Source organism: Panthera leo, chromosome F3 (genome assembly GCF_018350215.1).
Source record: "Panthera leo isolate Ple1 chromosome F3, P.leo_Ple1_pat1.1, whole genome shotgun sequence".
Classification (NCBI taxonomy): Eukaryota; Metazoa; Chordata; class Mammalia; order Carnivora; family Felidae; genus Panthera; species Panthera leo.
This window is the reverse complement of record NC_056696.1, coordinates 67391322-67417300: the sequence shown is the minus strand read 5'-3', so window position 1 is coordinate 67417300 and position 25979 is coordinate 67391322. Positions and strand designations below refer to the sequence as shown.

Sequence of the window (25979 nt, the reverse complement as noted above, 5' to 3'; positions counted from 1 at the left end):
ATAAAAAATAAAAAATATGTATTTAAATTAAAAGAAAGTGTACAGAATGGCACCAGGAGACAGGGAGTGGGCTTCGAGGGGTCTTTATTAAGTGATGCCTTAGTCTCAGTCTCTGCCAGGGACTGGGAATGGGGGTGACCCCACTCCCCCTGGTTGTCCCAGACACGCGGTCTTAGAGGAAGGAGACAAGAAACCCGCTTTCCTCTGAGAACAGCCTGGGAGGAGAGGCTAGTGCTGGGGGAGGCGGCAACAGAGCCAAGACCCCCAGGCCCCCTTGGCCAGCCCCAGGGAAAGGGACCCCAGGGGGTCCCGGCCGGGGCCCCCCCACAACCTGCACTCGATGCTCCAGCCGCCGCCCCGAGCTCCTCGTGACCTCAGCCCCCACTTCACCTGCCACTGGCCCCGAGAGCCCCGGCTCAGCCCTTCCAGGACAGCGGGCCCCTGGCCGGGCAGCTTTAAGGGCCTCGCCAAGACAGCAAGGGGGCCGGCGGCCTCACACCGCACCCCCTCCTCGTACTGGCATCCCACTCGGCCCCGCACACGCCCACTGGGCGGGCGGGCCCAGGAGCCCTCACTGGCACACGGGCCTGCTCCCTGCCCTGGAACCGGACAGATGGAGAGAAGGCAGACGCGGGGCAACCGGGTGGGCGGGCCCCTGCGGCGGCAGGAGGGTCGCAAGCCCTGGCTCTGCTAACGGTGCGGGCAGCTCCAGGCCCCTCTTCTCGAAGAGTCCCCAAGGCTCCAGAGCTGCCCAGCCTGCGCAGAGGGAGAACGGGAGGTCCTTGAGGAGGAAAGGGTCCGCACAGAACCAGTCAGATGTCTGGTGTTACCCAATTCTTCCCGCAGTGCCGGAGGGTCCGCCCCGGCCCCGACCACCCTGCACCGTGAGGAAGAGGGGCCCTGCCGCCCCTCCCCCTCGGAGGTCCACAGACCACTCCCGTGGAACACAGACGCCCCCGTGCCTGCCGCCTGCCCCCAGGGACAGCAGGGGGCCGAGGCAGAAGGGCGGGCTGGGGGCCCACAGGCCTCTCCTGCTCCAAGCACTTCCCTTGCTTTCCTGACGTCTTGGCAACAAGGGGACCCGCCCTCCCGGCCGGCTCCGGGCCCTCCCTGCGGCTCCCGGGCCCTCCCTGCGGCCTCCTTTCTGCGTGCGTGCGTGAGTGAAGTCTGCGTGTGGTGGGGTGACTACAGGTGGCGGTCCTGGCTGCCAGGGAGGGCAGGAGAGATCTGGAGTCAGCCCCACTGCAGGGCCTGGGGGTCCATCTCAACCAATCTCCTTCCACTGCTTGTAGAAATCCAGAACATTCTTGATGTCCACACTGGCGTGTGCAGCGGCCTGCAGGGCTGCCTGAGGAACGGGAGGGGGGCTGATGGTGGGGGCCTGACCTCCTGAACTCCAGGACCATTCGCAGGGTGGGGGGAGGGGCGGCAGAGGAGGAAAAAGTACCCGTACAGAGTAGTCTGGGGGGGGGGGGGGGGTTCTACTCTGGCACCCCTTCCCCGTTCACCCCCGCCCCCCAGGTCCCCCTGTGACCCACCTGCATAGGGCCTGACAGCGCACTGGGGTCATCCAGTGGGAGGCCCGTGACAATGGTCACCATGCCGCTTGGATCCTCCTCACCTGCCCCCTGGGCCAGGGTCAGCTGTTTGCAGCTGTCCAGGATCTTATAGAGGGTCCTGGTAGGAGGAGGAGGAAGAGGGTCGAGCCCCGCATTAGAACCTGGACTCCATGATCACCAGGGCACGGGGGAAGCTGGGGACAGGGAGGGCAACAGGCAGTCAGGGGCAGTGTTTCTGGAAGGTGTCCAGCGGGCCCACGTACACTGAGCAAGGACACCAAGACTCTCAGGGCGACAGGGGGTCTGGGGCTGCAACTTCTTACTCCCTCTGAGGGGACACGAACAGGTGGCCCTGGGCTGGCCCTGCTCAGAGAGCAGCGAGGCAGCAGCGACCTGAGGCCCAGGAGCGCCGGGCTGACGTCTTACCAGGCATCCGCATCCTGCCTCTTCAGCTTGTGCCTCTCGAAGCTCTTTCCCACCTCTTTCTGGCAGCGAATATACCTGGGAAGGAGGCGGCAGAGGGAGGTGGGGGGTCAGAGGAGAGGGCGGGCGGGCGCCTCACACAAAGCACCTCATTGTGGCCCCGGGGAGGGGGAGGGGCGCCTCTCTCCCTTCGCAGCTCTGTTCGGAGCCATTTCAAAGTGGCTTCCTGGCGGCTGAGCCCAGCTTGCTTTTCCTCCCGATAACACGGAGCGTTTGGTTCCTCCCAGGGGAGGAGCTGGAAGAGGAGAAGCGGGCGGATGCTTTTCAAGTCAGGGCTTCTGGAGACCAGGCCCAGACAAGCGGGCTTTGTGCAGCTTCCTGGGCAGGCAGAGGCAGAGGCAGAGGCAGAGGCAGAGGCAGAGGCAGAGGCAGAGGCGGGGGGAGCAGGGGCCGGCCTCTCCCTCTTCCGCACCCGCCGCCTGCTGCTCTTCTGGCCCCAAAGCCCAGAAAGAAGGGCCTGTACTGGACAGAGCGCCGACCCACCGCCACCTGCTCGTCCCTGCACAGCTCCGGCGGGATGTGCGCGGGCCAGAGGAGGCGCTCCCAGCCCGGGAAACTCTGCCACCGGCCCGACCCTAGAGCAGGAGCGACTCCTGCAGAGGAGCCCGCAGCCTGCAGTCAGAGGTCTGCCCCCATCTCCCTGGTGATGCTCTCTCCCGGCTGCCCCAGAGGCAGACACACTGCAGGTCAGAACGCCCCACGGGGCTCCAGGCCCACCGACCACCCTCCATCCAGTCTCCGGCCTGCCTTCCCGCGCAGTGAGCAGGATTACAAGCGTGTGTCTCACCCAAGGGAGCGAGAGCAAACATGCGTCTGTCGACTGGGAGACCGACACGGGGCTCAGGAGTCACCCTGCCGGGGCCCCACTCACCTGTTTCCTTTTTTAAACTCTGCCTCCAGGTATCGGATCCCATCCCGGGCCCCTGGGTGTTCCTTCTTCAGCAAATCCAGGCCGTCGATCACTGGTGGGGGAGGTGGAGGTGGGGAAGGACAAAACACATGAGCCCGTGCCTTGGTGGCGTGGGGCCCTGCAGGAGGCCATCTGAGCCCATTCTAGCACGTGCTGCAGGAAAAGCGGGGACTGTGGCTCCTATGGGGCTCCCGAGGCCTTTCAGAGTACAACCTGCGAGCAATGTACCTAGCGATTTACCAAGTGAGTTCACTTAGACTTTTCTGTTTCTCCCAACTGTCTCATAAGTCAAGAGTTAAATAGAGATTGTCACACACACTTCATAGCTGAAGAGACTGAGCTTTAGAAAGGTGGCAGGACTTGACTGAGGCCGCTGTGTGTAACCTGGGCCCCCATGAGGGTCCCTCAACTGTAAACCCAAAGCCTCTCGTGGCCACACCCTGTCCCACCACCTGCCCAGTATGCCTACCTGTCCTCGGGATGATGACAATGAAGCGGCCACTGGTGGCCAGCTGGCGGATAACCGGGAGGTGGTGGCAGAGGGCCTGGGTGTCGGGGACGAGGTAGGGAGACATTGCCGACTGGGCCTTGGGCTGCTGCAGGCTCCCTTCTAGCTGAGAGACCTCGAGCTGGGGAGAGAGGCAGAGTGTGGGGCTGCGTGGGCCTGCAGCCTGGGGCAGGCAGGGGGAAATGGAACCCAAGAGGGTTCTTGTGCGGACGGGGGGGACTCCTGTACCAAGGGCCTTGGAGAAAAAGGAGACAGAAAGAAGGGTAAGGTAAAGAGAAAGACAAGGAACAGACCAACGAAGGCCGAAAGGGCATTAAGACTCAGGAAACGAGAAAGGGAAGGTGGTCTGAGAAGTGATCTGGGTCAAAGTAAAGGCCACTACGGAATGGGGAGGCAGAACAAAGCAGGATGGGGGTGGGAGGCATGGATCAGAGCAGGGGTGGGGGTGGGGGAGACAGGAGGACAGGGTGGGGGGGACAGCAGGACGGGGTGGGGGGTGACAGAAGGACGGGGTGGGAGTGCGGGGGACAGGAGGATGGGGCGGGGGTGGGGGTGGGGAGGACAGGAGGACGGGGTGGGGGGGACAGCAGGACGGGGTGGGAGTGCGGGGGACGGGAGGATGGGGCGGGGGAGACAGCAGGACGGGGTGGGGGGGACAGCAGGACGGGGTGGGGGGTGACAGAAGGACGGGGTGGGAGTGCGGGGGACAGGAGGATGGGGCGGGGGTGGGGGTGGGGAGGACAGGAGGACGGGGTGGGGGGGACAGCAGGACGGGGTGGGAGTGCGGGGGACGGGAGGATGGGGCGGGGGAGACAGCAGGACGGGGTGGGGGGGACAGCAGGACGGGGTGGGGGGTGACAGAAGGACGGGGTGGGAGTGCGGGGGACAGGAGGATGGGGCGGGGGTGGGGGTGGGGAGGACAGGAGGACGGGGTGGGGGGGACAGCAGGACGGGGTGGGAGTGCGGGGGACGGGAGGATGGGGCGGGGGAGACAGCAGGACGGGGTGGGGGGACAGCAGGACGGGGTGGGGGGTGACAGAAGGATGGGGTGGGGGGTGACAGAAGGACAGGGTAGGAGTGCGGGGGACAGGAGGATGGGGCGGGGGAGACAGGAGGACGGGGTGGGGGGACAGCAGGACCGGGTGGGGGGGGACAGCAGGACGGGGTGGGAGTGCGGGGGACGGGAGGATGGGGCAGGAGCACCCGAGGCCTGACCGCTCACCTGGAGTCGTAGCTGGGCCATGTCCCGCATCAGCCTGTTCCGACGCGCTTCCTCCTGAGCCTACGAGGCAAAACACCACGTGCTGAGCTTGGGGCCAAGAGCCGGGCCCGTAACCCTTTCCGCAGCCATCGAGAGGTTTAAGAGATCATCCGAGAGGAACCGCCAGGGTCGGAAACGGGTGGGGCCGCACACAGAGTCGGCTCTTGCTCCCGGTGGTGAGGGAAAGGGAGGCTTGGGAGAAAATGGGTTTCTCCGACGGGCAACTTGTGAGCAGACACCCCGGGAGGGAGCAGGACGGCGGCCGGCTGCGCGGGACTGTTCATCTCTGCTCCGCCCGACCCCCCCCTCCGGGGCTGCCTCCATCACCGCCCACCTGCCAACTTCCCCAAAGCACCAGCTCCAGCCCAGACGGCCCCTTCCTCTCCTCACAACCTGCCGCCCCCCCCCCCAGCTTGGTAACAGGCCACCGCCTGCCCAAGTCAGGAGGCTGAGCTGGCCGTGACGGTTCCTTCCCTCTCTCAGCTCCTGAAGTCACCGCTTTCCAGTCCGGTGACCGCACCTCCTTCGTCACCCCTGCACGATCGCGGTCTAGGCCGGTTCCTCCCGCCCTGCCGAGCACAGCCTCACCGGTCCCCGCCTCCACCCCAATCCACTTTCCCTGCCTGCGACCAAAGCAATGCTGCCGACGCCGTCTGGTGCCCACCGCGGTCCTGACTAAAACCCTCTGGTGGCTTTCCTTGGTCTTCCGGAGGATGTCCCAATTCCTTACTGGGGTCTAGAAGATGAGGTTAAGGATGGAGACTTATCCTAAAAGATACTGGGGCGGGGTGGGGGGAGCCACTGAAGGCTCTCTGATGAGCAAAGGGGTGTCCTCACAGCGTGCTTTAAGACGTTAACCTCAGTGGGGGGACGGCTGGGTGGCTCAGTCGGCTAAACATCTGACTTCAGCTCAGGTGATGATCTCACAGGTTGTGAGTTCGAGTCCCACACTGGGCCGTCAGTGCAGAGCCTGCTTTGGATCCTCTACCCCTTCCCCGCTCTCTCTCTCTCTCTCTCTCTCTCTCTCTCTCTCTCTCTCTCAAAAACAAACATTTAAAAAAACCACATTAACCCGGAACACACAATCCCACTCCAACCATCAGAATACACGGCTAACACGGATCTGGACAAAGTCAAGTGAGCAACATTCTACAACATAAGCGACCGATACTCTTCAGAACCACCAAGGTCCTGGAAGGAAGACTGAGGAACTGTCACAGACTGCAGCAGAACAAGGACACGTAAGAACCCAACGTGATGTGGGAGCCCAGAAAAGGAAACAGACATCAGCGGGAGAACGAGTGAAAACGAACGAACTCTACCGTTAACGGTGTTGTCCGGTCCCAACACCCTGGCCTGACAATCACACTACGGTTCCGCGTACGCACCTACCCCCCCGCAGAGTCCTGCACAACAAAGAACAGCCCCCTGGAGAAACACCGGTGGCGGAAGCGAGGGAGACGCGCAAGCCTGTGTGATGGCCACCTTCCCACAGGCCCCGTGGGCAGACTGGCGAGAACGGCTAACGCGGTCACCGTAGAAGTCGAGCGCAGGAAATGAACGCTCAGGCTGGAACTGGAATCGGGACGCGCCACGTTCCAGAGGGGGCTGGGGGCGCCCGAGGCGCAGCGCAGGGGGCGGGGGTCCACCCGGGGCCGGGCAGCTCGGAGAGGCGGGCTTCCGAGTCCCTCGGGGAGACACGGGTCCCTAAGCCGGGTCGATGCTGGAGCCTCAGGGCAGAGCCAGTCTGTCTACCCCCAGCCCCGGCTCTGCCGCGGTCGCTCCCTCTCTGCTCACGGTGCCTCCTCGTCCGGGGCAGGAGAGCGCAAGCACGCGCCTCACGGAGCCGCGCCAAGGGCTGACCGAGCGGCCGCAGGCGAAGCGGGCTTTGCGCACAGCCCTGGCCACGGCTGGAGGAGAACAGTGTGGCCAGACCACGGTGCCGAGGGAGACACCCCTCAGGGCGCACATCCGCGGCCGAGGCAGGGCCGGGCGCGGCCCCAGCAGGCGATGTGACCTGGTGTCCGGAACCCGAGCGAACGCCCTCTCCCCTCGGAACAGTCTTTGGGAGCTTCAGGCTAAAGGAAATGCCTACAAAAACTAACATTTTTTTAAAGCTGTGTAATTTCCCCAGAATTATTTTTGTAATTCTGTGTTTTTCTCTACAGAACAGTAAAAGCCTCAATACGAAAGGTTTGTTTTTAACAGAACGTGCCTGCTTTGAACACAGCGAAGGGAGTTTCCGGGAGCCTGTGCCCCTTCCCAGCCAAGCAGAGCATCTGCAGGAACGGGGTGCTCAGAGACGCGGGGAGGCCCGGGGCTGGGGAAAGGAAGGGCACAGGGGAGGGGACTGGCTTGGGACAAGCAGGAGCCCCCAGGCTTTGGCCGCGACGCGTGGGCCAGGCTGCAGTGCCAGGCCCTGGCCCCCTCCAGCTCGGGGCAACGCGGGCCTGACCGTAGAACCCCGAAGGTTGCTCGCGGAGCATCAGCCAGCCTCACACAGAAAGGACCACCTTGTTCGCCGCCATAGCCCCACTGCCTACAGGACCGACTGGGACAGGACGTCTGGCACGGCGCAGACGCTCAGTCAGAATTCGGGGACTGAACTACCCAACGCAGAGGAGGCTGTAACCCCAGGACTGTCCTACTCTATGGGGCTGCTGGAGGTGGGAGTGACCCTACACGGCCTCTGGTAGCCAGACCCCCCCCCTGCCCCCAGGTCCCAGTCTTCATCCCCTAGAGAGGAAGAAGGGTTGGGAGCACCTGCCGGGCACACACCCTGCAGTGGGCAGGGTGCCTGAGACACACGGCCATCCTGTCCACACAACAGCCCCAGGTCAACCCCGCCAACGCCATGTAACTGCTAGGCAAACAGGCTTAGCAAGGTCAGGTGACGTGCCCAGCTCAGACCCGGAGCAGACAGACACGGCCCTCGACCCCCAGGCGGTCTGGACACAGGCACCTCTCACTCCCCACCCCCTGGTCCGCCCGCCACTGCCCTCCCTGCACCCCCTCTCCCCGGGCTCGGCGTCCCAACCCCACTCGGCACGCTCTTCCATCCAGGGCACCCCCATCTGTCTGGGCCCCTCAGGCTGGCTTCTCAGTGAGCCTGGCAGGGAGCAGAGCAGGCAGGGAGGGAGGCGGGCCGACTCACCATGCGGATCTGGGCCTGGGCCTGCGGCAACACGCCCTCCTGCTCAGACTGGGCGATGCTGACGAAGATGCCGGCCTCCGCGCTGAACTGCAGGATGCTGCCTTGCAGGCGGGCGACGAAGTGGCCAAAGCTGCGGATGCAGCAGACGCGCACGACCGACTGAGGGGACACAGTGGTGGGGGGAGGGGCTGAGCAGGGCTCTCCAGCCCCACCCCACCCCCGGCCCCTGCAGCCCAGCCCCTCAGCCCACAGGGGCTCCTGGGAAGGGCCTGCATTCCGCGGGGTAGGAGAGGGGAGCACCGAGGCCCAGAGCCCCTGGTGCCAGAACAGGGACTCCTGGGAGAACCAGAACTCGGGTGAAGACGGGAGGCAGGGCGCTGCACTGGGAGCGAGAAAACCTGGGCACTAATGCCACCTCCCTCCTCAGGACCTCGTGTGTGACACGAGGGCATTAAACTACACTGACATTTCCCATCAATTTTTTTGGTGGGCACGACGACTCCTTCCCCTCAGACAAAACCCTTCTCTAGGATCCTAAAACGTAAAAGACTAAAGCCAGGCTTCTCTGGCTGGAGAGAAGCAACCAAGAGGCTCGTGTGTGTGCTGGGAGGCCGGCTCGCCTGGCTTTCCCCAGCTGTCCCCAGATGGCCCCTGTGGTGACGCAGATTCACGGGTGACCGGCCTGGGGCACCTGGGTGGCTGTCACTTAAGCGTGCGACTTCAGATTAGGTCATGATCTCGCGGTTCATGAGTTCGAACCCCTCATCAGGCTCTGCACGGACAGCTCGGAGCCTGCCTAGGATTATATGCCTCCCTCTCTCTGTCCCCCCCGGGCTTGCCCACCTCTGTACACGCGCGCGCTCTCTCTAATATTAAGTAAACACACATACGTGTGTGTATAAAAAGAGTAACTGGCCTAGATGAGCAGCACTGTCTCTTCCAGCCCTGAGAGTCCCTGTTCCGCCCTCTATAAAAGGTGGATACAGTGGAGCAAGGCCTGTCCTACACCAACTCGCCTGTAGACGAGCATCCTGCCAAGAAGGAAAGCGAGCTGCGTGGCTCTCAGGAGGAAGCCCGCCCAGCCCAGCCCAGCCCAAGGACACTCTCCCTGCCTGGACGGTAGGGCTACCTGCTTTGCTGCCAGGTGAGACTAACAACGGAAGCTGTGGCATGAGAAAGCCCATCCTCACCTCTTCTAAGGCGCTGAGCAGGGGCCGATCTGTGTCAAAGTTAAAGCGTCTATGGGCGGCCCGGAGGGGAGGCAGATTACGAAGGGCCGTGTCCTCTGGGAGCAGCAGGCTAGAGGGCAGGTCAGGCAGTTCACCACCTTCGAGAAGGTCCTGGACCTCGGGACACAGGGCCAGGCCTGGGAGAAAGAAGACACGTGAGACCACCTGCCCTATGGAAGCCCCCGGAGGACACGGCCCTTCTTCCCCTTGAGAACACAGAGATGGACACACAGGGCCATCCGCACGGCTCGGGAAGACCAGAGCTGGTTGGGCAGGGGCAACAATGGCTCGGATGGGGAAGGCTCCCCGACAGCAGGGTGGAAACGAGGAGGGCACGTCTCTCAGGCGAGGCCAGAGGTGGGGAAAGCTGGAAGGCGGCAGGAGAGAATGAGCTCTGGAGGCAGAGGCTGACTCAGGGACAGGCACGGGCACCAGCAGCCGGCGCTGGCTCCCAGGCTCCCCTCGCTGCTCCCGCCCATCCCCTTGCCTTCCCCGGGGAGCACACTCCCTGGCCGACCGGCAGGGCAGTGTCGGGGGAAACCGGAGACGCAGACACCACAATGGCCGCTGTGTGTCAGGGTGGCTGGGCAGCGAGGCCCATTAACCTCCTTACCCCCAGGCTGGGTTACCAGGAAGGGGGGATGGGCTTTGTGGGGCCACTGCGGAGGGAGAGGGGAAGGGAGGGTGGTGCCAGGGCCTCACTCACCAGACTCCTGGAGTTCACCGGCAGCTGGCAACAGGTTCAGCAACACAGACAGGCGATTCCACAGGCTCTGAGAGCTCTGGGGGGGAGCGGACAGGAGCGAGAGGAAAGTACTACACCTGGGGTCTGGGGCGATGGCCACAGACCTAGAGGGAGCTGACGGGGAAGTTTACGAGAGAGGCCGGGGACGGGCTCATGGAAGACTTGCAAAATAGGGAGCTGGTCCCATGAGGAATGAAGGGGGCCCATGGGCCCAGCTGAACTTCATCAGCAGCTGCAGCTTTCGTGGGCAGGGGCGAGACCACAGGAAGGACCCTCTGGATCTTGGGAGCGGGAAGAGCTCGAGTGCCGGGAAGGCACCTCTCCGAGCCCCCACGTGCCCATTGTGGGGCACCCGTGTGGAGACATGACCCCGCATCCCCGCCTTTACCACACCTCCCTTGATGACCAAGGACGGTGAGTAACCAGCTGCCAGCAGACATAAGCACACACCCAAGGGCGTGCCTGGCCTTGACCCAAGGGTCTTCGCGGTGGAGCGGAGCGCTGCCGTGATAAAACACCTCCGGGCCAAGGCCGCAGGGCCATCGAGGCTCAAGACAGACCGGACCTGAGAAGGCGCCGCTGCCCCGCTGTCCTCCACGGCGCCAGCCTGACACCTGACTCTGCTGCTTCCCCGCCCCAACACCTCCGCCCCTGGATCCTATCTCCGCGGCCCCACTCGGTGCGCTCTCCTCCCTCTGGACTCTGGGCCCGGGATCAGAGACCAGCCACCACCCCCCACCCCCCACCCCCCGCCCCCGTCCCGCATTCATCAAGCCTGATCCCAACCACAGGCATAATGCCCAGCGCTATGGACACAAAGCAGAATAGGCAGCTCTTGCTTTCCCCGTTCAGAGAATTTGTGTCTCAGCCCAGGCCACAGGCTCTTGAAGCAGAGGTCCCATCTAACCCTTTCCCCATAAAAAGCCTAAGGGCCCAGCACAAAGCAGGCGCCTGACGTGCCGGAACCATGTGAGGGGGCCCCTCCCCCCCACCTCCCAACTCCCCCGGAGCCGCACCTGCGCACACACGACGATGAGCTCCGGGTTGGCCCGCAGCCAGTCCAGGAAGACCTTGACCGCAGGAAGCAGGCCTTCAGCCGCCAGCACCTGCAGCTTCTCCTGGACACTGCGCTCGTTCCGACAGGAGCGCCCGCTGGACTCGCTGCCCTCCGACTCGGAGCCGTCCTCAGAGGCTGTGGCGGGCACAGAGAATGGGGTGAGCCGCAGGCAGGCGGCATCAGGCTTCAGCCCCAGGGGTGGGGGCATGCTCGCCCGGACTCTTTGGAAGAATTCTGATGTGACAGACGGGGAATTCGCTACGCGCTCTGCCTCATTTCTCTATACCCGCTAACGGGCTGCTTTCAAGCAAGGACCCTGGTGCCTTTTAAAACATGCTTCTTCCTGATCCCGGCAAATCTGTGAAGAGTCCGTAGCTGGTCGCTCGAGTGGTACTTATGAAGGACCTGCTCTGTGCCAGAAAGCAGGGCCGACACTCGGGAGGGGGCCATTGGGGGGGAGCCAAGGCACACAGAACTGAACTACGCAGCCCCCAGCTGTCCACCTGTGCAGGTCAGAGCCCCGGGCAGGCCCCTTCGCCTCCGCACATCAGCCTCCTCGCTTCTCGGATTCATTCCCTGAGTCCCAACCACACAGGCACAGCGTTAGGTTCTGAGGACACAACAGTCCAAGCACAGACTGCCCTGCCCTCAGAGACTCCCAGTCAACAGACGGCCTCACCTGAGTACTAAAGGCCTGGAAACCGTGGAGGGGCGGAGGCTACAGGAACCCACGGGAGAAAATCTAACCTAACCTTGGAAGAATCCCAGACCAAGCGATTCGAGGGAGAAGCCAGAGGGCAGGTAAGAATTAGCCAAGCAACAGGCTCTGGGCAAGTGGGGGGGGGGGGGGAAGTACATTTCAGACTAAAGGAGCACGGGCCACAGATGCCTAGGGTCAAGGGACAGCACAGGGAGGACAACTCCTCCACCACAAGGGCTGCTGTGAAAATTAAACAAGACAACACCCAGGGCACCTGGGTGGCCCAGTTGGCTAAGCGTCAGACTTCAGTTCAGTTCGTGATATCGTGGTTCATGGGTTCGAGCCCTGCGTCGGGCTCTGTGCTGACAGCTCAGAGCCCAGAGCCTGCTTAGGATTCTGTCTCCCTCCCTGTCTGCCCCTCCCCCACACTTGCTCACTCTCTCTCAAAAAAAATTTTAAGGGGCGCCTGGGTGGCTCAGTCGGTTAAGCAGCCGACTTCGGCTCAGGTTGTGATTTCACGGTCCATGAGTTTGAACCCCGCGTCGGGCTCTGTGCTGACAGCCTGCTTCGGATTCTGTGTCTCCCTCTCTCTGACCCTCCCCCGTTCACGCTCTGTCTCTGTCTCAAAAGTAAATAAACGTTAAAAAAAAATAATAATGATAAATAAAATAATAAAAAAATTTTAACGAGACAACAGCCGACAACAGTCCAGCCCAGTGCCTGGCAGACAACAGGCTCAGTAAACACTCGCTGTGCCAATGGGTGCCCCCCGTGCAGGGAAGACCCTAGGAGAGCGGGGTCCCTGGAGCCACCTGCCCCGGTGGGACATGGGCTGGCACCAGGGGGAGATGGCAGCGGTCGTTCGGGGAGCAAAGCCCCACACCCGCAGGGCGGGGGGGTGGGAGGAGGGGAAGACCACGAAACAGGCGGGGCGGCACAGGCGCTGGGAGTGAGGAGCCAGCAGGAGTGCGGAATCCGGGAAAACGCTCCCGGACAGCACCACGGGCAGAGGGCCGAAGGTACGGCAGCGAGCGCGGGGATGGAGGCACTGCGGCGGAGATGGCGGGGAGGTGTGGACCCGAGCAGGGCGAGGACCAGAGGCCCAAGTACCTGGCTCCGAGGGCTTGTCCGCATCTCCGTTGACACAGGGCCTGCGGCTGGCCGCGGTGGGGGCTTCGGCAGGGGGCTGGAGGAGCAGGTTGCTGAAGGTGGGGGCCAGTCGGAAGCAGCGCTTGGTCTGGAACATCTGGGTGGACATGGCTTGTAGATTGCTGGCAATGCTGGCCTCGCTGGGGCCCAGTGGGCCATTGAGAGACTCGGGAGCCTCTGACCTGGGCCGAGGGGGCTCCAGGGCTGGGGACCGTGTCCCCTCCTCATCCTCAATATCTTCCAGGTCTGATCGGGACTCTTGGCTGTTCATTTCCGAGTCTGTCTCCGCATCAAAGGCCGTTCCCCCACCTTCCAGACTCTTGTCGGAGCCGCTGTCCGAGCCCTCGCTGGCCCTGGCCGAGTCATGGCTGGAGTCCGACTCAAAACCTTCACTCAGGTCACTGTCATCCCCAGCTCTGGGTGGATGGCGACGGCGGCGGAGGCAGGAGAGGCGGGAGAACTTCCGGCTCTTTCTGACCTCACCAGCTTGAGGTGCTGCGGGAGGGGGCTCAGGGCCTGGCGCCTCCTCCTTCTCCAAGGGCTCATCTGTGCGGACACAGCAGAGCCCAGAAGTTCTAGGCGCTCTCTGGTACCACCTCTAAGCACACCTGCTTGTTCCCCCTCCTCGACGCAGCGTCCCAGGCGACCCTTCCCCAGCCACGCCCCCATTCCCGCACCTGTGCCATCACTCTGGAACGCCGGCACGGGGTTCTCGCCCTCCTCCAGCTCAGCCTGTAGCCGTATGTTGACGTGATTGACGAGGTGGGAGAAGAGGGCCAGGGTGAAGGCGATGGCCGCGCTGTACTGCTTGGATCCTAAAGCCAGGGGAGCCAGGCGTTAGGGCCCAGGGCTCCGACGAGCGGGCGCCCGCGGCTCCAATCCCATCTCATGTTCTCAACCCTTCCAAGGATCCAACTACCCCTCGAAGCCTCCTCTAAGGAAAACAGACTCCTCAGGTCTCTGCATCTAGAATGTGCCAGCTCGCTCTGTGCCTCCTCGGGCAAGCATACCCTCTCGTGCCACGCCGTCCTCCCTGGCTCTGATGCCTTCACACCGGCTCCTCCTCGCAGCCCAAGCACCTGCACACCCAGCCCGGCCTCTCCCGCCCTCCCAGGCCGGCCCCACACACACCTCTGCCGGGAAGGCCCGCAGAACTGCCTGACTGCCCCCAATAGCAAGGTCTAAACTCGGTCTGCACCCTCAGCTCACTATCCTGCCCTCTCGTCCGCCTGGGTCACGGCCAAGACTGTGTCTGTGGGACTGGAAGGGGTGAAGATATGCAGTCGCCCTCGTTCGTTCACCAGAGCAACTTCAGGGTGGGGTTCCTCATCCCTCGCGCTCCCACAGCCAAGCAGTGACACAGGTGGCGACGGCACTGCTCACGGGAGGAAGTTCGGGAATAAGGAGCTACGGGAAGAGCACCGAGGACCCCGGATGCCGGGGGGAGAGGGCAGGGCACACAGGGAGTCACCTGCTCTCTTCAAGCTGTGCACACCCATGAGACAGACGATGAGCATCTGGAAGATGAGAAGGTCCGGGAGGAAAGCGTAGCCGCCCTCGTAGTCCTCCTCGCCCTCGCTGGCCAGGCTGAGGGTGGGTGAGGAGGGCAGGTAGAAGAGGCACAGGTTGAAGTCCTCCAGGACCGACTGGCAGAGGGACGTGAGCTCCGCGTCCACCGGGCTGCGGAAGGGCAGGAGCGGCAGGGAGGTCAGAGATGCGGCCTGGGGCGGGCACCAAGAGCTGGGGACACAGGGGAGACTTCGGAGAGAACCGCCCTGCCGGGGGCTGGCAGGACGCGCTCCGTGTGCCGGCCCTCTTCCGCTCACCTGCTTCTGGGCTGCAGGAGGCTTTGCAGGTACATGAAGTTCACCAGCAACCTCTTAATGTCTTTACATCTGGAAGGAGAGGAGCCCCAGGTAAAAGGCCGGCAGCCGCAGGGCCCCTGCGCCCCACAGGCCCTACTCACCGCTTCCTGCTGGGGGAGAGTTTCCGAGTCTCACACTTCTTTAGCTGGTGGTACATTTTGGCAGCCTTGTCATACAACCGCTTGAGATTCCCGTAGGCCCCCTCAAAGGACACCTCCGACTGGATGCTGTGGGAGACGCAGAGGGAAGCTACGGGCTCTTGGCGGCGGGCGGAGGGGGACGGTGCTCCGCTCTGTTTTAGGGAGCAATGCTTCTAGCAGTACAAGCTACCCCCAGCCTCCCCTCCCACGGACACACTCAGAGTGAAGGCCATCTTTCCAGATAAAATACAGACACGACTTCTAGATCAATCAAAATGTAATTAATGCCTTCGCTTCCTCTATATTCACAAACTCAAGTTCATCACCGTCCCTAAGATACCCTTTGTCTTTTTTACAGTATAGAGCACTTAACAGGTAGCAGTCAACAAGGGGCGACCACGTACAAGGGTATTTACACACACAACTAAGTGTCCTTACAACACTCTTCTGAATAGGAGGAGTGTGTACGGAGTGGCCCCCACATGTCAGGCACTGCACCTGACCCTGTCGGCATATACGCATGAGAAGATGGAGCCTGGAAGGACAAGAATGCGGCCAAGGCCACACGGCTAACGCATGGTGGAGAGGAGTCCCCAACCCAAACCTGTCTCACTACGGCGTCTACGACACCGGCACTGTACTGTTTCTAATGTCTTTCCTGGGGGAAGAAACCTCTTCGTCATAAAGAACAAGGTACAGAAAAGGATATCTGCTTGTGAGTAAAAGGTAGCCACAAATTTTTTGACCCTCCTTCCATCCACACGTGGGTTTTCTGCCTGCTCCCCTTTAATAGAGGGCCAGGGGGAGAGGACGACGCAATGCAAGTGCTCTGACCCACAGAACACTGTGGAAGTGACTCGGCCAGCTTCCAGGCTCAGGCCATAAAGGACTGACATTCTATTTCCACATCTCTTGGGTCATTCTTCACTGTTGGGAGCTCTGAGCTCCCGTGTAACACATCTATCTCTCCGCAAGAAAGACCACATTGGGGGGCGGGGGGGGCAGATGAGCCTCGCTTCAGACCTATCAGCCCCCAGGTCAGCTGAACACCAGCGACTGATCCTAGACAAGGCCACCAGGGGAAAAGAACCGCCCAACTGAGCCCTACCCAAATGCCTGACTCAGGAACGACGAGATGTGCTTAGCACACACAGCAGGGCAGGACCTTAGCGGGCACCTTCCAAACCTGGATGTGCTGGGCTCTCTGGAAATGATTCACCCTAAATCACAACCATGACTGTGATGAGGGACCAAGGACAAGAGGGCATTCCCTGGAAGGCATGTGAGGCATAGAGAAGATACAACGGAAGGCTACAAACCTGAGAACTATATTTAAGAACGAACACAGTGGCATCCGTGGGGGTGGGGGTTGGGGGGTGTCCTGCACGGATTCAGAAAAGGAGACAGGCACCTCAAGAGCAAATACTCTGTTGATACAAGGAAGAGCTTTCCTGGACCAGGTGAACCAAGGGACGTGGCACATGGAATTATGAGGCGGGACCATACCTTATACTTTAGTATTTGATCAGCAAAGTTATGAAGACCAGCTTATTCCCTCTGCCTTGAAGCCGGGTTTATATCAGCCTGTCCCGCACGTGACTGGCTGCTCAAGTTTAAGGTGGCCCTGACTAGGCGGCAGCAGGTGAGTCCCAGCCAGTTTATGCCGACGACGGCCCGGTCGGTGGCACCCCCACCTACCCGGCCCCACTCGGGTATGCTGACTCAGCAGACTGCCCACCCGAGTCCAGGCCTCCGAAAACGATGTCCCTGATTCTGAGAGCGGAACGTCAGCACCAGGGAGGCAGCGAGCCACCCTAACCCTGGCCCACCCTGTCATCAGGGCACCTCAAAACACTGAAGATCTACAGTTCTGCAGTTCTCGTCATCCACTACTTCGGTAACATTTTACTGACTAGATCGAATTTACTTTTTTCAAGATGGTGGGCAGTGTTCCCGGCCGCCCCAGTTCCTACACATCCAGGTGGACTTGTGAAAAGCAGCAGGGCTGTGTCAGAGCGCCCCTGACAGGAGGGACCCCTCAGTCTCCGCTTCCCCTATTTCAGCCAGGAGCTAGAAAAGGGAGGCGAGAAACCCGAGCAGGAGCAGCACGGACGGGACAGCTGGGCCGGGGAAGGGGCGGGCGAATGCTCACCAGCGGAGGTAGCAGTACATAGCTTCCACGTTGTAGTACTTGCTGCCCGCGAGCGTGCCCAGCTGGTTGAAGGGCATTCCTGGAGAGAGAGAGACGTCACGCGGTCTGCGGACACGATACGCACCCGGAGCTGCCAGGACCAACGGGTGCCAAGCGGCGGCGAACCCGGGGGGAGAACAACGGGGCCTCGGGTGACGAGCAGTGGACTCTGCCGCGTCTCCAGGGGATCGCCGATCGCAGACTCCCTTCCTATCAGTCTAGTCCTGCCCGGCCTGGCCTACCGGGGATTTCAGCCCCCGGGGGTGTCACCCCCTCACTGGTGGCTGTGGCTCTCGCAGGGGTGATGGTACGTCACGGAGCCTTCTCCTCTACCCCGGCTCGGTTTCTCACCTCTGAGCTCTCCTGCCTACGGGCTAATAATCCTCACCTCTCCCTATAATGGAGCCTTAGCTCTTCTCTCTGTGCCTCCTGCGAGAAAAACAGCTGAAGTGGAGTTTCCTCCTCCCACAGAGACCTCGGGGACAGGGAAGCCATCTTCTCGTCCTTCCCCTCTGCCTCCCTCCTTAGATCAAGACTGCATTTCTCTCGAGCGTGCGTTACGAGGGGGACAACGCACAACCGAGGTGAAGTGTGGCGGGACCGAGTGCGGGGGGACCTAGGGAGCCGGCGCGGCCTGCCTGCTGTCTCAACGTGGTCTTCCTCTTGGAAAATGCGGCTGGGGAGGGAGGCCCAAGCGGGGGTGCCACTTACCAATCTGGGGGGCTACTGACAGGGCTTGATAGTAAAATCTCTCAGCTAGCAGCTCGGTGTCTACGCCAGCTAATTCATTCTGATACCGTGCTGCAGGAGAGAGGAGGAAGAAAACTCCGTGATGCCGCGTTTCAGAAAAACGTCCCCTCGTCTGGGAGTCCACTCTGTGCAGCTGTAGTAAGAGCCTGGGAGGAAGATAGCTGAGCTAGGAGGCAGGCTGCTTGGGTCTCTGGCACAATCTTAACTCTGCGTGACCATGAACAAATCGTTCAACTCTCTCTTGCTTGTGGGTAGCTTCGAAATGTAGAGACTATTTGGTGTTGATAACAGGTTCTTGGTTCTCTCTCCCCAAGGAAGGGGACCCACGGCAGATGTAACTGCTTGCAAAGACCTCTGGTGTTTGGATCCAGAACGCAACTGGACATTACCGTCCTGTAACGTCCAGACCTTACTACGGACACCTGGTCCATCTAACACGAAGCAGCTTGCCTCTCCCTGTGCATACTGCTTATCAGAGGTCCAGAAGTGGGCTGGGGCCAAGGAGAGGAGCCTCAGGAAATAAAAGATAATCCTACAGCCCCCCCCCAACAGCCTAATGAGGAACCTTTGGCTGCCAGGACTAGAGACCCGGGGGCCATCAAGCAAGGGAGCACTTTTTCACTCTGAGAAACATCTGTTGGGCAGGTAGGTCCTCCACGAAGTCTAACTTCTACTCCTCTAGGAGTCCATCAAGAGAAAACTCCAAAGGAGAAAAGCACCGAATTAAAACCTTCCTAACCCACCACTGAAACCGAGTTACCACTCAGACTTTCTCAAAGCTCATTTGCCTTCTTCTGTGTTCACTGAACCTTTCTGCTAACGGAAAGGCAGCGAAAAGAAGGGAACATTGAATGACTGAAGGAAAGAGTCACAGCGGCCAAACGTCCCCCTGCTCTCCCAGCACCTAAAGGGCGGTACCAACAAACGAAGCAGCTTTCCCCCTGTCCCGGAGCCCCAAACAGAAAACAAAGAGTTCAGATTCTTACACAAATCCCCCAGGTACATGAGACACCGGTGGCACGCCATCTGTGCCCAGTCCATCTCCTTCCCCGAGGCAGATACTGGCTTCTTGCATCCTGAAAAAGACAGAGAAACCTAGAAGTGCATCCCCCTGCCTCCTACCTGAGGGGAAACACCTTTCCTAGGTGGAGAAAGGAGATCAGAAATCCACCGCTAGTCTTGAAAAGACTGTGTTACGGGACACAGAAGACACTCCTCCAGGAACACAGGTCGACAGAGGCTCGCAGGTAGGAGTCCTTCCACAAACCAGAGGAGATAGGCTAGGGTCCCGGACCCAGGACAGTGCCCTGGGGAATGGCTATGTGAAAGGTCATCACAGAAGGCTTCTAGAAAGGACGAAGAGGAGAAGCTCCGGTGTCAGGACAGTCTTGGGTGTCCTGCCTGAGTGGTGAGGCGGACCAAAGCTGAAAGGTCTGGGTACAGACGAGACCCGCCCAGAAGAATGGCCTGAATGAGGCCAAGGTAAGCGCTCCTGGCTTCCACCTGGGGGCGGAGGCCCCCCCGAGAAGGCCGCCCACTGGACAGTCCGCCCACGAGGGAGACGGGTGAGCTTGCCTTGCATGAGGACAGGCGTGGCCAGAGCCCCATGTGCCGGGCTCTCATCCCCCCTCCCCCCAGCAGCTGTGTAACCTCAGTCCAGAGAGCCTGAGCTCTTTGGGAGGCAGTTTCCTCACGTGATAGGGACCAGTCCGAGCACTGTTCAGTGTCAACTTCACCGACCCTCCAGCAACCCCATGAGGTGGCCGCTCTCATCATGGAGAGCTGTCACACAGCGGGTAAGCGGCAGAGCCAGGATTCAAAAGGCAGACCGGCTCCAGAGCCCGTCCCCTTGTCCATGCCACCTTGCAGCCACTCTGCTGGCTGTGTGACTCCCACTCTGAAAAGCCCTTCCTAGTGTTTTCTACAGACACCTCTTAGCTGGCTGCATGAGAAAACATCGATGAGGAGGAAAACGGGAGTTTGGGGAACTGATTCTTTGAGGTAAGGGTTCTTCACCTGTTTTTGGACTGTGGACCCCGCTGGCCATCTGGTACAAGGCCTGTGAGGGCGGTCTTAGGTTAGGTTGTTTTGTTTTTATTTTTAAAAGTTTATTCTGTGAGAGAGAGCAAGCAAGGGAGGGGCAGAGAGAGAGGAGGGAGAGAGAGAGAATCCCAAACACTGTCAGCTAGGAGCCTGACACAGGGTTTGAACCCATGAACCACGAGATCAGGAACTGAGCTGAAATCAACAGCTGTACGCTTAACGAACTGAGCCACCCAAGTGCCCCTTGTTTCGTTTTTAAATAATTTTTTGTAAATGCACGAAATGCAGTGCTGTGCTTCTGACGGGAGAATGCTACCATGTGGTGGCAGGGTCACAAACCGGGACCCAGAGGGTGCAGCAGGGCAGGGGCAGGGAGGTGAGAAGCAAGGGGCTCAGGGGTGGAGGGGAGGAGTGCCAGAGGGTGGCCAGACTAAAAAGAAAACCGCCAATGAGAGACGGAGGTACAGCACGGCCACCGACCCTGGGGCAGGTGCACGGAGACACGTGCTACCGTGCAGAAGCGTCTGTAATCCCTGGACGTTTCCAAGACCTTCGCTACTTACAAAAACACTGGGAAACAATCTCTGAAGTTAAAAGAAACAGTGCCAGGGGTGCCGGGCTGGCTCAGTCAGTAGAGCGTGCAGCTCTTGATATCGGGGTCCTGAGTTTGAGCCCCATGTTGGGCATGGTAATTACTTAAGTACAAACTTTAAAAAAACAAAGAAAAAGAAACAGTGCCAGCCAAACTCAACTGGGAGAAGCCAATAAATGTTATTAATATTGTCTTGCAGAGCCAGCCCCGCTCTAGATCATTCCATCCCTCCCTCCGACTACACCTCAGTCTACAGTCCCAGAACAAAAGAAACCCTTCTCTTTCCTGAACATCTTCACCCTACGTCACGCGCTTGCTTGGATGAACCATACGCCACGAGCCACGTGCAGGTCTTGCTAGAATCCTCCGGCCCGGCCGGGTCACAAGCGACGCCGACCCAGAAGAATAAGAAGGCCAGATGTGGAGGCACAGAATCTTCCTCCTCAAGCCCACCTTTCAGATTTCACTGACCTATGAGGGGGTCGGTGACGTGGGTCCAGTCGATGCAGCACTGAAGCTCCAGCTGGTAGTGGGACTGGATGTAGAGAAGCAGGTGCTGGTAGAAGCCAATCCCAGCCACCAGATGTGTCCTGTAGGCACATTCCAAGGTGCTGCGGCTGTGGATGTGCTGGGCGTCGGGAAAGGGAAGGGGCTGGCTAAGCAAGATGCTCAGAGGACGGTTCCCCCTCCCTAACCCCGTTCCTTCGGGAGGAAAGTAACTTATCTTCTTGGCTCTGAACTGCATCCACACCTCTTCTCACTCACGAGTTATCCCCCCACCCGCAGATCCACTTCTCTGGTCTTCCCATCTGGGATGAGGCTCCTTTCCTGCCCGGATCCGAAGTACCCCTGACCCCCTCCCTCCTTTCTGCCATCTTTTCCGCGGCTGCCCTTTCTCCAGCCGTGTCCTGGCCCACTTTCCTAGCTGTCTCCTCCTTTCTTAGCTTCCCTCTTTAGACGCATTTCTTCTCAGGACCCAGGACCTCCCCTTACCTTTTTGTTAGTCTTGATAAGCTGAATAACTTCATAGTACACCTTTCTCCACAGCAGCTCCTCAGCCTTCCTCCCATAGTCCACCGGGTGCAGGAACATGAGCTTGACACAGAGCTCACGCAGCCTGCGGGTACAGAGGAGCACAAGAGACTGACCGTCCTGAGCGGAGCAAGGAGGCATCTGCCAATACCCGGCCGAGAAGTCCCTGTGCCTCCCAAGAGACGTCCAGGGTCAGTCTGCACGACCCAGGACAAAGAGCAGTTCTGGGGGGACAGTGGGAGCCCCAGAGGATAGAGGCAGGAACAGTAAGAACTGTAATAGTCTTCTTCTTCCCCTGCACATTTCTCTCCTTTTTTTCTGCCTCTTTACCCCATCTTTCTTCCCTGTCATGGAGCAGCATGGCCAGCCCCCCAGCTCCAATGCCATTCGTATGGCTCCAGTCTGTTAGATGCAGGAGCTTCAGAGAGAACGAGGGGTCCCCATCTCTTCTCTCAGGAAGGCCAGCGTTCACAGCCCGTTATTGTACCACGAGGCCAGGAGGTGAGAGAGAACAGGTGTCTATATGCGACAGAGTTTCAGGCGGAGAGGGGGTAGAGAAACCGTAAGGATCTGCGGTTCTGCAGTCTCCAGCTTACTTGTTCCTCAGGCTAATGTTCTCTGGTTTGAACACTTCTTGATAAGCGGTTTTGTTGCAAAGGATGAGGTCAAGTCGATGCACGGCCTCCACCACAGCCCTGGAGGGAAACACAGGCACGCAGTCCCTGAGCCATGAACGTGTTCACGCAGGCTGGGGGGCCTCCGATCCTGGAGGAGGAGCTACAGAATTAGGGGAAGTGGGCGGGCTGCAGGCTGAGCAAAACAAGCCGAACACAGTCTCCCTCCGAATGTAACAGCTCTCCATCCCAGGGGACGTTTGGCAACAACAGACGTTTCTTATTGTCTCCACTTGCCGCAGGGGTTTGAGGGTGTGGGAGGAGTTGCTACTGACATTTAGTGGGTGCTGCGAGACACCCCACAATGCACAGGACAGCCCACCACAATAACTATCCAGCCCCAAACATCAACAGCGTCAAAGTAGAGAAATCCTGTGATATAAGAAGGTAGACTCTTCTTCTTCTTTTTTTTTTTTTTTAACATTTATTCGTTTTTGAGAGGCAGAGAGAGACAGAGTGTGAGCAGGGGAAGGGGCAGAGAGAGAAGACGACACAGAATCCAAAGCAGGCTCCAGGCTCCCAGCTGTCAGCACAGAGCCTGACATGGGGCTCGAACCCATGGACCTCGAGATCATGACCTGAGCTGAAGTCCGACGCTTAATCAACTGAGACACCCAGGCGCCCTAGGAGGTAGGCCCCCTTAATGCAAAGAGCCTACACTGTGATAGGCAGAAAATCTAGAGTTTGATCCCTGGCTGTGTGTCTTTCTAACTCAGTAACTTTGGGTAAAGTACCTAACCTCTTTAAGTCTTAGTTGCCACATCCATAAAAATGGAGAGAACAGTAGCAGCTACCTCAGAGGGCTGTCAGAATTCAAGGAAAGAATTTATATAGGACATTGATATATGGTAAGCATTCAATAAACAATGGAATGAATTAATTATGCAAGGGTTTATTATCTCTGACATAAAAGAAATGCATTCGTAGCATAAAATTCTGTTTTTGAAATAGTGGGATATGGGAAAATGGCAGCGGGGGGTGGGGACTGAGCTGTTTAGGCGTAAGGTCTCCTGGATTCTGCTGAAGGAATTCTTTGATATTAGGGTGTAGGCTCTGGGTGCTGGGTAAAATACCTAGCTCATGTCCCAGTTCTCCCATCTGCAAAATGGAAATAATATCATCACCTACTTTGTGAGACTTAAATTAGCTACTACACAAAGCACTCAGAACAGTGCCTCATACATGGGAAGTGTTCAGTAAGTGTTAGTTTTCATCTTTCCTGCTATAAGGCTAAGGAGGAGACTACAGACCTGAAGACAAAGGAAAGTCTACAATGGATGGCTAAGAAGCGCCAAAGGGAGGTGTCATCTCTAGAAGGGCGAAACCCAGAGGGTGACGGACAGCTGCCGTGAGAACAGGTGAAATCAGACACAGCTCTGGGCACAAAAGCTACCAAAAAGGGGAGAGTGATGATCCCCCAAACAATCCAAGGTTGTTTCGGAATCCTGAAACATGTGCTCCTGGGCAGGGGAAGCGGGCCACCGCAGGATGGCACCCTGTGCGGGCTCAGGTGGCTCACCACTCACGGCTACCTTGTACAGGGCACGGTGACCGCCAGCACCCAGAGTGGGCGGCACGGTGATCTAGGCCTTCTCACAGGCAAACCTGAGCGCTCAGCATTTGTCCAAACACCCTCTGGGCCTGGAGAGGGGGGCTGAGCCCTTTTAGCCTGGCCCTTGATGGCAGGGGTGTGACTTACTCTACGCCAGCCTAGTTCCCCAGGGCGGGGCTTTTTCATGTCAGTGCTGTGCACCAACATAAGGAGTGTGCGCATACGTCTTTATGGACAGGCTTCAGAGTTCTCCTTAGATTCTTGATCCAGATAAAAGGTTAATAACCATTACTTTAGGAAGTTCTAATTGCAAATTCCTTTTTTAAAAAGTAATCTCTAGGCCCAACGTGGGGCTCCAACTCCCGACCCCAAGATCAAGAGTTGCACGCTCTACTGACTGAGCCAGCCAGGTGCCCCGAAAAACATCTTTTGTAAAGTCCGTTAACTGGCCTAATTAACTGGTATTTGTGGCCCTTCCAGCATTCCTTCTGCTGCTGCCTTTTCTTCGGAAGGGCTTTAAAGCATTTCAGAATTTCATTTCTGTAAGCAGACTGTGGGAATTTCCCAAATTTACTGACGCTCAGAGAGACAGTTTCATAGTCTACCAACACATTTATCTTGGGCACGGCAGTCAGACCTTCCTCCCCCAGTTCCTTCCAACCATCACCGCGGCTTTAATAAAGGACAAAAACAGACACCTGCTGCCTCACGTTTATTTCCACCCCGCTCGGAGCCAAAAGCGTACAATCCCAGGCAGGGGTACCCAGGGGCACAGATGTAGGCCGCCTGCGCAAACGCATCACCTCCGGTCAGTCCGAGCTGTGAGGGTGGCGGCTCGAGAAAAGAACCAGATCTGAGAAGGATCAGGATGACCAGAGCTATTACCCGAAGCTGGAGACCAGGAAGGAATCTTGCAGGCAGGGCCCACGCTCTGACAGGCAGCGTGACATTCGGCAGCATGACGAGGCACACGTGCCAGCCCCAGCCAAGTCCGCGCTGGCCCTGAGACGGCGGGGGGCAGCCCGCAGTGGGAGCCCCGGGGGCTGCCGGATCGGATCACTCTTCTATTTTTGGAGCAGCCTATACTCCCCTGTGCCTCTGCCTGACAAAGCCCCGGCAGGCAGGATGCCCACTCGAGGGAGAAGACAACGTGCTCTGGCCTCTTTCACTGCCAGGAGGGGGCCCCCTGCTCTGAGGGGGGTCTTCTGCAAACACCCGTGTTCTACAGAGCCTGAGCCCAGCCAACAGCCCAAGCCCTACTCCCCAGCGGAAAGCACAAAATTCAACTTGGTCTCAAACTTCACCCCGTTCTGACCCAGTGCTGGAGCCCATGTTCCGGCTGCACCCCCCCCCCCAAACACACACACCAACGCCCCGCCTCCCCTCCCCCCCCCAATCCTTGACCCTGGGTGGGAAGACCTCATGCGGGCCTGTTCCCAACAGAGGGACGGGGGCTGGCGGTGTCCTGAGCAGTGCCAGTGGCTCTGTGGAAATCAGAAACCAGGAATGGAAGCTGTCTGGCAAGACACCGTAGTCATGAGGCTGGGAGGAAGCAGAGGACTCAGGATCAGGAGTCCCCGGGTGCCCTGAGATGGGCTCCCATGACCTAAGGACACTCTGGACTCAAAGCCTTTCGCGGCCCGTCCAAGCCAACACAACGAGCCTTCGGTCTCTCCCCCTCTCTTCATTCAAACTCCCCCCAAAATTAGAGCCACGAGGGGCTTCAGAGCGCATCCCACCCCGGCCCGTCCTCTTCAGGAGGCCCAAGGTCACACGGCGAGCGGCGAAGCGCCCGGCCCCGCGGACCGCAGCCCAGGGCTGTCCCCTCCGCGTCCTGCGGGGTTCGGGGCGCCACTCCCTTCCGGGTTTGCTCCGTCTGCGCCCCTCCCTCACCTCCCGACCCGGCCGCCCGCCCGCCGCACAGCCGGGGCCAGCCCGAGGCTCCCGGCCAGGGGCCCAGCCCACGTGCTTCCCCAGGCCGCCCGGCCCCGGCCCCGGCCCGGCCCCGGCGCCCACCCCCGCCCCGGCCCGCACCCGGGCCCCGCCCGCCGCGGCCCCGCCCCCGCGGCGCCCACTTCCCCCGGCGGCCGCACGCACGCCCCGGCCCCTCACCGGTAAAGCCGCTTGGTGTGGAGGACCTTCGCCTCGGGCTCGCTGCTCTCCCCTGGGGGGGGGCCTTGGCTCATGGTGCCCGGGTCCGGGGCGGCTCCCGGTCACAGGCCCCCGCCGCCCGCCGCTACCGTCACCACTGCCGCGTTCGGCCGGAGCCGCAGCCGCCACCGCCGCCGGCCCTGCTCGGCCGCCATCGCTGTGAGGCGGCTGCCCGCGACAGCTCCTCCTCCGCCTGCCAAATCTCGCGATAGTGGCGGCTCAGCGGCGGGCCGG

General features: G+C 60.0%; 1 protein-coding gene across 2 annotated transcripts; it reads right to left on the bottom strand.

The window, feature by feature from the left end:
* Positions 1–67: 67 nt before the first annotated feature.
* SMG5 (SMG5 nonsense mediated mRNA decay factor) lies at positions 68–25952 on the bottom strand. Of its 2 annotated transcripts, XM_042924976.1 has the most exons (22): positions 25707–25952; positions 21965–22063; positions 21330–21453; positions 20808–20964; positions 18688–18777; positions 17663–17752; positions 16913–16991; positions 14722–14847; positions 14582–14650; positions 14227–14435; positions 13433–13570; positions 12717–13301; positions 10866–11041; positions 9811–9886; positions 9066–9241; positions 7876–8034; positions 4683–4742; positions 3422–3581; positions 2914–3004; positions 1986–2060; positions 1539–1677; positions 68–1348 (listed from the first exon to the last, which is right to left on the bottom strand). In XM_042924976.1, the coding sequence occupies exons 1-22, from the start codon at positions 25778–25780 to the stop codon at positions 1265–1267; spliced, it is 3036 nt and encodes a 1011-aa protein (XP_042780910.1). In that variant the 5' UTR covers positions 25781–25952; the 3' UTR covers positions 68–1264. The 2 variants fall into 2 exon arrangements, with proteins under 2 accessions (XP_042780910.1, XP_042780911.1); XM_042924977.1 differs by lacking the exons at positions 21965–22063; positions 25707–25952 and having other exon boundaries at positions 17663–17847; positions 21330–21420.
* Between the last annotated feature and the right edge of the window lie 27 nt (positions 25953–25979).